This window comes from Pygocentrus nattereri, chromosome 18 (assembly GCF_015220715.1).
Source record: "Pygocentrus nattereri isolate fPygNat1 chromosome 18, fPygNat1.pri, whole genome shotgun sequence".
Classification (NCBI taxonomy): Eukaryota; Metazoa; Chordata; class Actinopteri; order Characiformes; family Serrasalmidae; genus Pygocentrus; species Pygocentrus nattereri.
Window position 1 is genome coordinate 33,578,348 of NC_051228.1, and position 14,715 is coordinate 33,593,062.

At 40.5% G+C, this 14,715-nt stretch overlaps 1 protein-coding gene across 2 annotated transcripts in view; it reads right to left on the bottom strand.

Moving 5' to 3' along the window:
• The window catches only part of robo3 (roundabout, axon guidance receptor, homolog 3 (Drosophila)), an 85,669-nt gene that overhangs the window by 57,552 nt on the left and 13,402 nt on the right, over positions 1–14,715 (bottom strand). For both annotated transcript variants that reach the window (XM_037547388.1, XM_037547387.1), the window contains exon 2: positions 12,496–12,822. In XM_037547388.1, coding sequence (XP_037403285.1) covers positions 12,496–12,822 — 327 coding nt within the window. The remainder of the gene's footprint in view (positions 1–12,495; positions 12,823–14,715) is intronic.

Here is a 14,715-nt window from a genome sequence, read left to right on the forward strand (position 1 = left end):
AGGTGGTCTAATCCGGCGCGTGTGGCCACATATGGTGGGGGCTAATAGAGACATTGTCTGCAGCAGAAGGAAGGATTACTTTAATCTAGTGATGGGCTGCACTTCTGCTGGACCTCAGTGAAGAGAAGACCGGACCGGACACACAGTGCCCTACTATTGTCCCCTTTTCACCTTCAGATGTCCACTGTAACCCTGTTTGCTGGCACATAACCATCTGGATGGACCACATGGCATTTTCTACAGACATATCGTATTTTCTTTTTCCCTGATTTTATGCACAATAGGAAGCTATAATTCATTTCACTGGCCTATTTTTCAGCCTGTTTTTTCCTTGGAATTAAACCGTTTTTGCTACTTTGCTGTTAATATACTGATGTATTATCACAAGCATAAAAGTGTTTAAATTTCTATCAATTTCTAAAATGTTACCTTTACAGTAAAAGGAAAAAAGTTAATCAAAAAATGAATGTAGCAAGATTTTATGCCATGTAATTTTGGACCATTTACAGTTACTAGTTACTACATAATTTACCATTTACCAGTTACTACACAATGTAGTGGGGAGCCAACACTATCAAGTTTTGCTAAAACGTTACATAGCTTTATATAATAGCAACAATGTATAAGTAAGATCTTTTCTGATTGCTACTCTGCTTTGTGCCTCACTCAAAAAGCAACCCTTACTAAGAGCCACAGGACTGGGTCTGAAATCTTTAGGAACCTCAGAAAAAGAAACTTCAGCTATAATTTTTAAAAAATTTCTCCCAACATCTTTCAATATAACCACTCACTGTTTGCAGTAATAACTCTATCATTTTAACCTGACTGGGTGGACTAAACTGCTGAAAGAGCGGTAAAATAAGAAAAGAGTCCAAAGCTGTCAAGACCAAGGAGAATTTATAAAAAAAAAAATCCAGCCATAAACTGTTTGCTTTTTTGTTTTAAGTTCAAATGAGTGCTTAAGTATGCCTATGAATAATTGAGAATTGGAAAAACTGTCTGGTCACAGTGCAAGTGGTCTAATAAATGATTGGTCTATAAAAGATGCTTTTATTCTATAAAACACACCAGATTTATTTTAATGGCCTGCTTCAGGAAATGAACTGTAAATACTGCAGGGTGGAGGTTTTAAGCTGTGTAATGCCTGGAAAAATTGTATGCACATAACAAAAGTCATAAAAGAGTTGTGTTAGTATATGTAAAGCAAATGGAGCATTTAAAAGACAAAAGGTAAGTGCATAGCCAGGTGCTTCACTGCCCAAAAAGTGCACATACTGAATCCTTAAATCCTCAAATGCTGTAGTCAGAGCATCATGGACACTCTAAAAAATAATAAATATAAATATAAATAAATATTATATATATATATATATATATATATATATATATATATATATATATATATATATATATATATATATATATATGTATACACACACACACACACACACACACACACACACACACATACATATATATATATATACATACATATATATATATATATATATATATATATATATATATATATATATATATATATATAATGACAACGTTAAGATTCTTGTTTTTCATATATTGCTTTGATGGGTACATCTACTGGACAGCATAGAGAAACTGTGACTTGCTGTCGTCTCCTAAACTTGGCACATAACTCAGACATCATGAGAAGAGACAGGAATCAAATCTAGTGCAGCTGACATATTTTGGAATGGTCTGAATAATAATTCAGAACACATCATTGAGACATTGCTCCGGATCCAACCTGACATTAGTTCAACTCCGTGTGGATGTTTATCCCCGATCCCTCTGATCCTTCAAGGTGAGCCTGTTTGTATGTATCTATTTCAAATAGATAAATGACATCAGCGGCTTCTGACAGCGATGTCACTAATGCACGTGGACAGAAAAAAGTGGCTCTTCAGGAAATGATATTTGATTATGCTGCCTCCTTCATTTCAGGACACATGATGGAGCTTGAGTGTGTGTGATGGGACACAACTGTCATCTCTGCTTCTTGTAGGTTTCAGATTTGTCTGTTGAGTCTGCCACTAAATATTGCACTGCTGTTCGTCTGCCATTGAGGCTACAATCAGGAATGGCCTAAATATTGCCACAATTTCAATGGGAGCAGGTTAAAAGTTTACTATCAAAGACCATAGCAAACCTAGTCTCAACCTCAGAAGCTCCACCCACAAAAGTATGTGGATTGTCTTATGTATTGTGCCCTAAAACGGCCAAAACAATTCATATTTTGTCAGTTACACTCTGATTGGCTGTCTGTACTGCCCTATATATGCATCCCAATGCACCTCCTGTTTTTTTTATCAGCTTCACAAGCTACAAAGTTCTGTTTATTAAGGTATATGCTAGTTCAGCACCAGTAGAGCGCAGTTGCCTGCTTTGCATAGATTGATAATGGTTAACAAACCAACTGTGGCCTGCTTCTGTCCAAATGTGTACGATTTCAACACTTTTAAAACATGCCATAAATGTTAAATTTAAATGTTTTCCTGATTGACAGAAAATTAGAGAAAATTGAGAAAATTAAACTCTAAATCTAACAGATTTACAGTAGACATGTTGTATGGTGTACATGCAAAAACAAAGATCTGTGGTTGGTTGTTTTGAATGTCAGCTCAAAGCCTTTGTAAAGTAAGTCGTTCTTGGCCACAGTGGGCAACAAAATCCACCAGACTTTCTCACAATAGTCAGAAATTTGGCTTGCAAGACTACAGCACACCAGACTATAGCATTCAATTTTCAGCAATCCTTAATGTGGATAATGTGGATGCTCATATTATGAACATAAATCGCTGAAATCCATCTCCAAAATCACAATGATTTTTGTCATTATGCGGAGCTGAGAGAGGCTAGTTAGCAGCTGGGTCTCCTCCAAACCTGCAGACACTGGGAGAATATGATTGAATGTGGGCTTAGAATATGTGAAGCAATAAAAGTAATGACATGAACTGCTGCTGGGGTGTGCATGTGCATGTATGTGCATATATGTGCCTGTGTGTGGGTGTGGGTGTGTATTCTCTCCTACCCTATAAACACAGAGCGATGTCCTGGCTCGTTGCCCTTTCGCCCCTCCCTCTCATAGCTGCTGGCATTGAGAGTGAGAGAAAAGCAATCAATCATCCAATTGCAGGGCAACCAATTGCAGTCTCGCTGGGTCTTAATGCGTACACAAAATGAACCAAACCAGGAGGTGGATAATATAACTGGCCTAACGGCAAGTTAACATAACAAAACATTGAGATACTGGTAGTGTGCTGCTGGGGACAATTCCTCATGTAAGCTATATTTGTGGCTATACTCTTACAAGTAAAGGTGTCAAAAAGGGTTCTTCTGAACAATGCCACTGAAGAACCACTTTCAGTTTTCTAAGGAACCTTTCAAAGGATGTTTCTTTAAAGAGGCATTTTTGTAAATGAGATCTGCAAGTGTGAAGAACCTTTTTACACTTTACAAAACCTCCACAAAATGGGGTTTTCCTATAATGATGCATCCAAGAACAATTTAGCCCCATTAAATTTAAAGAACATACTGAGAATTTCTCTTCTGTGAAAGCTCTAAGAGCGAAAGCAGTTTATATAGATTCATGCTGAGGCTCAAACCTTTGTCACCTGGGAGAAAATGAAAAGTAATCACTCTTTAAACAAATTCCCCTCGAAGTGACTGCCTATTTGAGGAGCAGATTAAAAGAATAATTCCAGCCTTAATTGGGTGGGTTACAAAACATTATGAATCAATTAAGTGGCACCTGCTTTTAAAAAGCCCTTCGCTCTTGAGGCAAGAACAATGAATAAAGGAATGGGTTAATGAAAGCCACTAAAACCAGAGAGGATCGGCTCAGACTGGAGTAGCCAGGGGACAGAGCTCACTTTTTAGCAATGATAAACCACAGCATGACACTAATATAAAAGTAGCATTCCCCCATGAAAGAGCTTTGTTGTTATAACAGATAGGCCTAATGAATACGCTTGCCTTAATTAGCGTACTGCAATTTGCTTGTTTGCTCAGTTTCTCACTTTCCATCTTCAAACTATACAGTTAGGGAAAAGAAATAGCAGTTAAAAGAGGGAACTGAATGAAGTCTTCGGCGGACTGTCATGATTAGGGCTTGATATTGGTAGCTACTTCAAGATACAGTGTATATTACATTGCAAGCATTAAGATATGGTGTGACATAAGAAACAACATATGCAGCATAACTGACCTTTTTGTTGGCTTGAAAATCTTCATAACAACGACTAGACATGTGCTGCTGGTGTAATTTACTTTTCATTCAAATGGCACGGCTTCGTTGTATCCCTCATTTGCAAAAATAAATGCACCATTTTGAACACAGCCCTAGTCTGCATGGGTCTTCTGAGGCAAGGGTGTATTGTTCTTCATGCCCAGCATGCTCTGCTCTCAACCCCACAAATGCTCACAGATGCAATCCCATCTCCCATTCATTCACATGAGGGGCTGTCAGAGCTCATCCTCACACCACCTGTTAACATTCAGCTTATCTGCCTCTCTCTGCACCCCCTCTCTTTTTGTCTGCTTTGCTGTCTCTCCCTCTCTCTTTCTTTCTTTCACCCTCTCTCTCTTTTACCAGAATTGGGCTGGTCGCTAAATTTCGACCATAATTAATTGAGAGGGTTTTGATGGCCGAGCTACAGAAGGGCTGGGCCTTCCTGTGTCCGTATGACCCCTCCCTGCCAGCAGTTTCGCTGACCCCTACAGTCCTCTAGGCTAAGTGATCTCATTACTGCTGCCTGAGCACACACAGACATACACACAAGGCCACAGAGTGTGCAACCAAGCCAATGCCCTGGCACTGCACCAAAATAAATGACCTTAGTCCATCTGATCACAACGTAGTGGGGCTACATCTAGATACTGTTACCTGAAAACATAACAGGTAGAATAAGTACTATGGATTATGTATGGGAAATGTAAAATGTATGCATTGTATGGCATTTTATTGCTACTTACTATGATTGTGACACATATCGAAATATAATTTAAAAATGCATTGGTGACTACATTATTCTGACCAAAATAATTTACATATTACATACATTGATTCATCAGTTACCTGAAACTGTGACTGGTCAAGATGACAACAACAGACAGTACTCACTGCACACTGCAACCCTCAGTGATATCACTATTTCAATAAACAATATTGCAATAATGATTAACAAACAATTTATCGTGCAGCCTTGGCGCTAATCCGAAATGGCTTTTCAGTGGAAGTAATGGAAAAAGCTGGAGAAATCTGATTCATTTAGTTTTATTGCTGAATAAAAACAGGGTGTGCCAAAGCATTAGAGCTAATAGACTTTGCCTTAATGAAATTAAAAAGCTTTACAATGTTCCTTTCTATTGGCAGCACTCAGTGATTGATTTATACTGGAGAATTTAAATCCACCGCCTTTCCAAAACAAGCCTGTTGCTGCACCCACTGAGTTTGGATCCAAGGCAATGAGGTTAATAGCTTTGAGAGTGCCCAACCCTGGAGGACAGCGCATGCCCGGGTGCACACAAGTCACCATTACTCCATCTTCAGCCTGGACTAGAAGACCTGAGACAGACGGGCTTATCTGTGCTGTGGCCCCTGCCTAATCCCAAGAGGCCAGCCAAGACTACTGGACCCATCAGAGCCTGACTCTAAAGCCCCTGCTCCATACCAAGAAAATTCAACTTCTCAAAGTCCTAAAATTTGCAATCAAGTGTGAAGAACTGGCAGAACACACCAGAATTCAAGCTGATCGAGTGTTCTGGAGAGCCAACTGACTTGGCACTGAATTGTAGATGGTGAGTTCAGTTGGCCATCGTGTCATGCCTCCAATGGCCACACTACAGCCAGAATACAGCATGTTTGAGGTGATGCAGCATGCCTGAGCAGCCAAACTTGGCTGCTATTTCCACTCACATTAAAATATACAAAAAATATGCATCATAAGTGAGGGGAATAATTTTGCAATCATTTTGTCTGATGGCAAAAAGAGTCCTTACTACCAATAATACCCAAGATTTGTAATATCTAATAATTTTAAAAAGCTGACAGCTTTTCATTTCCCCTTGGAAAAGTGCTAAATACTCAAAGGTAAGCCTTGGATTGCAACTGATTGATGTCTTAATAATTGTTTATATCATTGTTCCAGTCAGGCTTGGCAGATTTCTACACAGTAGCTTTTGGTCACGGGCTTTGTCAGTGAAATTCCACAATGTGAGAAAGTTGTCCCTCAATCAGCCAAACAAAATAAAGCAGGGACAGATTCTCTTTTCAGCTGTTCATTCTTAGCATTTCATGGAACAGCTGTCTTTGTGTCCTCACCTGTTGTTTTGGAAAGCAGGTCTGACCCCAAAACAAACTTCTGTTAAGATCACAATTGTGTCTCACCCAAGGATGTTCAGTGTGCACCCTCCCGACTAGCACCAAACCTTAAACAGATACTGTGGTAATTAGTAAAATCTGAGTTAATACCAGCAATAACTCCTCAATCAATGACAATTAACTGATACTGCAATTGCATCTGGTGATGCTATGGCTCCAAAATTACAGCGCGAACCAAGAACACAATGTAGCCACAAGTTATATCAATAGTTCGTGCAAACCAACTACTTAACAAGCAACAAATGAATGAGATTTCGAACCAATATTGACCATCAGTCACAACATAATCCCAGGCGATTAACTGAAAAAAGTGCAATAGTCTGGCAATGTTACCATTCATCCATAATGTACAGACAAGCCACAAACACATTTCTGCAAGTTATATAAATAGTTCTTTGCTAAATGAACCATTAAAAAGCAATAAAAACCAGATTACAAACACACTGTCAAGCACAGACCCTTTTATCTATCATTTACTGCAAAGCACTCGGAGCGCACTGCTCCATATCATCCGAAATGCAGCATCTAAGCACTTTACCACAGCATCCATGAAATAACACTGGGCTGCCATAAATTCCACCTTTTATAGGTGGTTTTATATATAAATACCAACGAAAGCGAGCATGTAAAGGCGTAGCGGAGTGGCTAAGTGTCTCAGTGTGTGCATTCATGTACTCCCACACACACTGGGCCGCTGCCTGTTTCTGCTCTCATAACACCTCTCATCGGCACCGCTCAGTGCCCCCATAATGTACAACATGCTTCCTGCTGCTGCCAGATGGAGCCGTTTGGCATTTGAGGTCCCCTCTCCACTCCTCTCTCTCTCTCTCTCTCTCTCTCTCTCTCTCTCTCTCTCTCTCTCTCTCTCTCTCTCTCTGTCTCTCTCTCTTTCTCACTCTCTCTCTCCATCTCTTTTACTCTTACTCCCTGCTCTTTAAAACCTGTAAGCAACATTGACAAAGCTTGCTCCTTTCCAGTGATGCACTGATCCGATACACTGGATCAGCACAGCCACAGATACGGACAGTATTAAACAGATCAGGCATTGGTTTAACACAAGTGACCCACATTCAATACTATGCATTTATCCAGGACCCTTGTCATACATCTCATTTCTTATCTCAGGCATTTCTTTGATAAAATGCAATGTGCCTCATGTTACTTTCCACATGACCCCAAACAAATTACCCAAAGTTGTATTATTGTATCTTTACTCCTTTCTTTGTATACTTCACACTCTCTTTCTTTCTCCTTACTCATTCTCACCCACCCCCCATTTATCCCCAGCTCTCCACCCCCTGTGCCCTACACCAGCAGCGTGGCAGGCCAAGGCAGCAGCTGAGGAGCCCTCTGGCCCTCAGCTCCTGTCCGCCACCTGCCTCCTGGAGCTGTGCCATGCTGGAGCATGGCTCACTGATGCCACACCAGTGCTGGCATTGTGCACCCATGGCTCATCCCACCACCACATCCCTCCAGAGCACTGCCATCAGGACCCATGAGCCTTACTCAGTCAAACCACTATTAATCTGCAATGGCCTGACAACGAATATCAAGTACAAGATCTTTCTGGGTGTGATTACTTGATTATCAAAAACTGGCTGAACATGTAAAATAAGTATAATATCCCACAATTAAGCACTAGGGATGCAACACCATGATACAATGCATACTGTGGTTCATTTGTTTCGCTTTTACATTTTAAAGTCCAGTTATTAAAACAAAATTGCAGTGACTAGGGAACACAATTCACACATCATAGTCATTTTCTTAGAAAACAAAGTTAAACACACATCACAAGCGTGCAGGGCTTTGGCTGCAGTGCAAGTGTTTTTTTTTTTTCCTTTACTTTTTTGGTTGTCTTTTTTAGGAATAAGGGTTTTAATTGAACTAGAGGAACTGTGCCAGCTGATGTCAGTTTCTGACTTCAAACGCTTTTTCTTGTGCAGCTACCACATTTAAAAAGTGAATATTAATATCCCTGTTAAGCACACTTCAGTTTAGAATAAAGCTGCAAGCTCAAATGCAAATCACAATCACTACATGAGTGTACACCTAAACTCCATGGCACAGCTTTGATTTATGGCACTCTGATGATTTATGATTTTAGGCACTCTCACCCTCACTCTCACCCTCACCCTCACCCTCACCCTCACCCTCACTCTCACCCTCACCCTCACCCTCACCCTCACCCTCACTCTCACTCTCACTCTCACCCTCACCCTCACCCTCACCCTCACCCTCACCCTCACCCTCACTCTCACCCTCACTCTCACTCTCCGTCACTCTCCATCACTCTCCGTCACTCTCAGCTGTGACAGAAGACTATTCAGAAACCTCAAACATGGCAGCAAACTCTGGAGAAAAAGCAAGATCTTTATCACAGACAAGAAGTGTAACAGGGGGTTAGGGGTGGTTTTTAAATTTAAAACCAGCTGTGGTACCTAATTCTAAGAAAAAACCTGACTGCATACAGCTCTCAAAATATAACAGCAACTAGTAGTCTGGACCAGTTATATTAACCCTGTCTTACAGCTGTCATGCAAAAACGATATAAAAAGTTCTCAACCAACGCAGAATTAGTTTTAAAAGATGTGGCAGTGTTACTGACTCCATGGCAATGGTCTGATACTATCTTTCAGCACACACTTTCTATTAACTGCATGAATGAACATGAAGTTTACCTTTACAAAGGCATGCTTAGGATCTTCTAGCTGTAGATATTTAGAGCTCTTGGCAGGCAGTTTCATAACCCATACACTTAAAGATTATCATTTGTAAAACAGCGTTTGGAATGCTTCAGCGCCTTAGAAAGGGCAACGCAGATTACGAAAGCCCCTTCTGCAACCTTTATCGGACGCAAACATCTGATTAGCAACACTCACAGAGTGCAAACATGTCACTGTGAACTCAAAATGAACCTGGACAGGCTGGGAAATAATAAGATGTGTGTGAAGTTTCTAAGTACTGCTCTGATACTCAGAGTTTCAACAAACTTTCAATGAACTCAGAGGCTGAAAATGTAGGTTGATGTTCTCCGTAATATTGCTAAGTGATTTTTCAGATTTACTGGGGAGTTGTGAAAGAAAAAGGTGAAGAGTTCACTCTTACTCATAAAGGAGGTGGCCAATTTATTTCTTCACTAAATCCTATAAACTCCGAGAAGAGTAAGCATTTATTCGATGGTTCTCTTTAATCAGTCTTATAGCCCTGGCCCTAAAGGTCATATAAAACTTCTGGGAGAAAAACTAAATTCTTGGATTCAAGGTGAAGCGTTTTGCTCTGGCTAATAAACACAGCAAGTGAAAATACAAGAAGATTGTTCTGTGATTTCTGAATTCTTAAAATGTGGTATTATTTAAAACTGCATGCCTCTTGGCGAGAACGGTATGACTCTCTCTTGGGAGTGGGAGTGAGTGAAGCACATTAGCCCACATGTAGCACCTCCAGCAGATGGTAAAGCATTTGAAAAGTCTGTCCTCGGAGTGACCGACTGCAGTTCAGGGCTGTAGCATGTCTCTAAAGACAGTAAGTAAACAAAGATAGAGATGTTCAAACATACCAGGCAGACAAACTAAGAAAAATTAAGCCCAACACTTTCTGTTTTCTAAAAGCTTAAGTCACAGCAGAAAACCATTTCTAATCCCTTAAACCCAAAGGGCCCACACTTTAGCTCCTCACTGTCATTACTACCTCATTTACACATTTCACAGTACTTACTTCATTCATGTTAGTTCTTAGGTAATGTTAAGCCCTACGATTATGAACCGAATAAACAGTCTAGCATTTAAGTGGTTAAATCAGAGGAAAAGCCACAATGTTATGAATACATGATGGCACTGCCTGATAATCGAATGAGCATAATCAAATCACGCTACCCGTATTTAATTACGGCATATTGGATAGGGGAAGTCCTTCTGTTAGAGCCTGGAGCCAACCACAAGATACTCTGCAACGTTGCTGGATTTTTGGGACAAACATCTGTTACCTGCAAGCAGCCAGCATCTCATAACTCTCTTCTCTTTCCCTGTTCCTCACACATGACATGCCATGCATCCATATTAATTCTTCAAATTAAATTACATCCTTTAAAAACAATGACTTCACCGCCTCCCCTCACCCTGGGCCACCACAGGCAAACAGTAAAAGAGAAATTAAACAAGGTCACAGAAGAGAAAGAATACAAGAGGTGAAGACAAAGCCAAAGGAGAAGGTACAAGGGTCTGCACAAAATGTTGTTTGCTAATTTTGTCAGTATGCGATTCTGATATTGCCACGACTTTCACTTTTGAACATTCTATCAAATATTCATATATATAATATTCTATAATAGAACACTGTACAATAGAATAAAGAAAGCTCAAGATATGTATTTCATTGTAATGATTAAACAGTTGTATTACAGTTATTATTATTATTATTATTATTATTACTTACAAAGTAATGGAAAAGACTCCACTGATAACCAATTTCTGTCATAGCGAGTAACATGTGGGATCAGTGGTGGATGTGGGATCAGTGGTGGACAGTAACAAGGCAAATGTAATTAGTTTCTGTACTGAAGTAGTTTTTTCATGTATCTGTACTGAAGTTTTTCCATTTTGGGTGACTTTTTACTTTCACTCCTCTACATTTCAAAGTCAAATATCTGACTTTCTCCTCCTACATTTTGAGAAATCTGTGGTTCCTTTTGGTTTCTGTGTGTATAAAAACGTAACATGTCAAAACAAAAGAAGCGCAAAGCCAGAGCACCAATCATGGCCCAGCGGTCACTTTGTTTTGAGCTTGTTTTGACCTGTTGGTCATACCGACCCAGTGCAGCATACGGTTCAACGTCAGCGCAGCAGCGTAAAACTTTGGGAGAGTCTGTTCAACATAAATGATGAACTAACCTAACTTTGTGTAAATAGAGCACAATATAGAAATATGTCCACATATGCAGTCGTGACTGACGCAGCTTTTTTCTGAATTTCTACAAACACCATTTCATTTTATAGTAAATTAGTTTGGGCTGGTTTATGTTTATGAACAGAGGCCTACAGATCAACATAGTAAAGGAGCTCATCTGTGATCCTGAGTTTAAAGCCAGTTTTTATTAAACTGAAACTTGGAACTAAGTTGTAAATAAATCTTAAACTGAAACTTTGCTTGTGTGTAAAAGTGATTTCAGAGTCACTCGGTTCTCCCTGATGGAAACTGTTTACCTTCAGTGTTTTGTGCTTATGATAATTTTAATAGACGTCAGCATCACTAATTAATGACGTTCTATTAAAAGATTGGTTTACTATTCTATATAAGTGTTTCAAGCCATTCAAATGCCTTTTCTTAACAATGCAGCTTGAATATGTTTCTTTCTTCTCTGGATGGACAGCTTGCTAGACATCTATTCAGTTATTCTAGGAAACACATACAGTGGAAAGCACACTAGCTAAGCATTTGGACTGTACTGGAAGTTAGAGCCAACATTATCACCTCAAATTAGAGCTCTAATACTGGAAGTTGGAAACACAGACCTAACAGCTCTACTTCTGACTGCTGCCAATGTATCACTGTGGCTTTGACAGGTTTGAGCCATTTGGCTGATGTGGAAAAAAAATATATAAAGCACTGTTTTTACCTGACATGCAAGCAAACAATCAAATTAATTAGCTCTCTGTAGATGTGCTGCTACTGTATGCTTCTGGTGACTCACTAGCTTTTAGCTTCATAAACACATTTTTGTTTACCATCAGACTGATAAAAACTAAAACACAGAAGTGTGTGGTAGCAGTTTTTAAACTTCCTTTTCCTTTTTTCCCCCCCAAACATTTTAATTAGGTAATGTATTGAATGTCACTGAATGCACACTAGCTTAATTAGAAATGTAAACAAAACTGGTCAAGCGATCCAACAAATGCGAACACTTTTTGATAACTGTTGATAAGGCAACCCAATTAAAAAAATCTCTAACCACACCAAGTAAGACACATTCTAGTCACAACATGCCGCATTATAATATAAAGCACTTTCCTGTCATTCAGCCCAGCCAGCAAAAGAGCAAAAAAAGAAAGGTAGAAACTGAAAACCAAGAGAAAAAAGAATTAAACAATTTGGCTTACTTGCAACCTCCAAAGAAGCGTTGCGACTGACAGCCTCTCCCAAGTAGTTCCTGGCCACGCACACATAGACACCTTCATCCGGTTTGCTACGGCGTCCATGCACGATCCTGAGGAAGAAGAGGGAGCCTGAGGGCAACAGCATGCGGTGGGAGCGAGGGTCCTCCCTGTCTGTCTCCACGCGCTCGCCGTCTTTGTACCATTCCACCATGGGGGTCGGCCGGCCCTCTGCTTTGCAGTTCAGTGTGGCTGGCTCCCCTTTTGAAACGATCAGGTCTGAGGGGTGCTCCACAATCCGTGGCGGGGCGTCCTCCAATCTGGGTCGAGATCCTGCAGGAGAAAGGGTGCCAGTAATTCATAAGTAAGAGTGGATGCTTAAAAAAAGTGCCATAAAAAAAAAGACACAGTTAAAGCATTAGGTATTGTTCTGGTTTAAATTAAAGGAACACTCTAGCATTTTGACTTAATCTGTATCTGCCGCATCTGCAGCACAGAAAATACCTTTTATGCATTTTCTTTATTCACTGTACCAGAAAACTCATTGACTGAGAACCTACAATAGAAGCCAAAGGGCAGTTGCTTCAGCACTGAGCAGATAAAGGTTTGCTGTTCTTATACTAAGTAAAGGGTGAGTGAAAAGTCACAGGACACTGTTTTATTTCAGAAACAAAAGGGAAAATGACAGATCTGAATACCCCAGCAAGTAATGGGTGAGGGGGCCTATATTTTAGGCTATTTCCGGAATATGGCTGCCATACTGGATCAAGGGCAAATTTTTCCAGTGGGAAGGTGGTCATGTAGCAGATCAAAGAAGACCAGTCTCAGAAATCGATTTGCAATATCACTTGTGGTTCAAAATTTATCAACACAGAAAGTTCAAATCTTTTGTTGTTCGTCACAGGTAACTGAAGTTGGAACTATTGAAAGAAGAGAGGATTGAGGTGATTCTGATGTCCGGGGAACGCAGCTGCCATATCATAGCCGCAGACTTCAACAACCGGCACCCATAAAAGACCACCAATTTCACACAGCAGTGTTGCACCCCTCATAGCCAAATTTCGAGAAAGTGGGACTGAGGTCGACAAGCCACATAGTGGTCATCCGAAGACCGCTACTGACGAAGAAACCTCAACAATGGTCATCCCTTGTACGGATTCTTCATACCAATGAGTGGCACCCCTTCAAGATCCAGCTGTAGCAGAAACTGTCAGAGGATGACCCTGATAGATGTGTTGAGTTTTACACCTTGGCATTAGAACAACATCAACAGGATCCTGCATTCGCACAGGGCATTCTGTTCGTTGACAAGGCCAATTTTTATGTCAGTGGTGAGGTCAACCGCCAGAACATGAGATACTGGAGTGACGAAAACTCTCACTGGCCAGCAGACATCAAAGTCGTAGGTGATGTGAAGGTTATGGCGTGGTGTGGAATATGGGGCACCCAAGTAATTGGACTCATTTTCATCGACCAGACCCTAAATGCTCAGCGTTACTTGACAATGCTTCAGGAATCAGTGTTCCCATCCATCCTGACTGAAGATGGCAGTTTTCCCTGTTATTTCCAACAGGATGTGGCTCCACCACACTACAGAGCAGGTGTTCGTCAGTGGCTGGATATTCAATTCCCTGGTCATTGGATTGGCCGTCACGGACCTGTGGAATGGCCTCACAGATCACCCGACCTCACAACACTCAACTTTTATCTCTGGGGTCATCTCAAACAAAGTGTGTATGCTGACAAAATCAGCAACAAACACCACCTTCAGCACCACATCATGGAAGCTTGTGACAGCATTTCTCCAGAGATTCTCATGTGGGTTCATAACAATTGGATCCTGCGCCTTCAGCTCTGTGTTCAGCACCAGGGACGGCACATTGAACATGTCAAATAGCTGTGCTTCACAGGCAAAGTTCCCAGTAGTTGTTGCAACTTTGTGTTGATAACTTTTGAACCACAAGAAATATTGCATTGATTTGCAGCAATCGATTTCTGAAACAATTCTGGTCTTCTTTGATATGCCCTTGATCCAATATGGTGGCATTCAAGATGCTGGCCATGGTCCGGACATAGCCTAAAACATCCCCCTAAAAGGACCCCTCACCCTTTACTTGCTGGGGTATTGAGATACGTCATATTCCCTTTTGTTTCTGAAATAAAACTGTGTCCTGTGACTTTTAGTATCCTGAAGACCCTGAAGAGTTTAATGTCAGCACAGCTGGC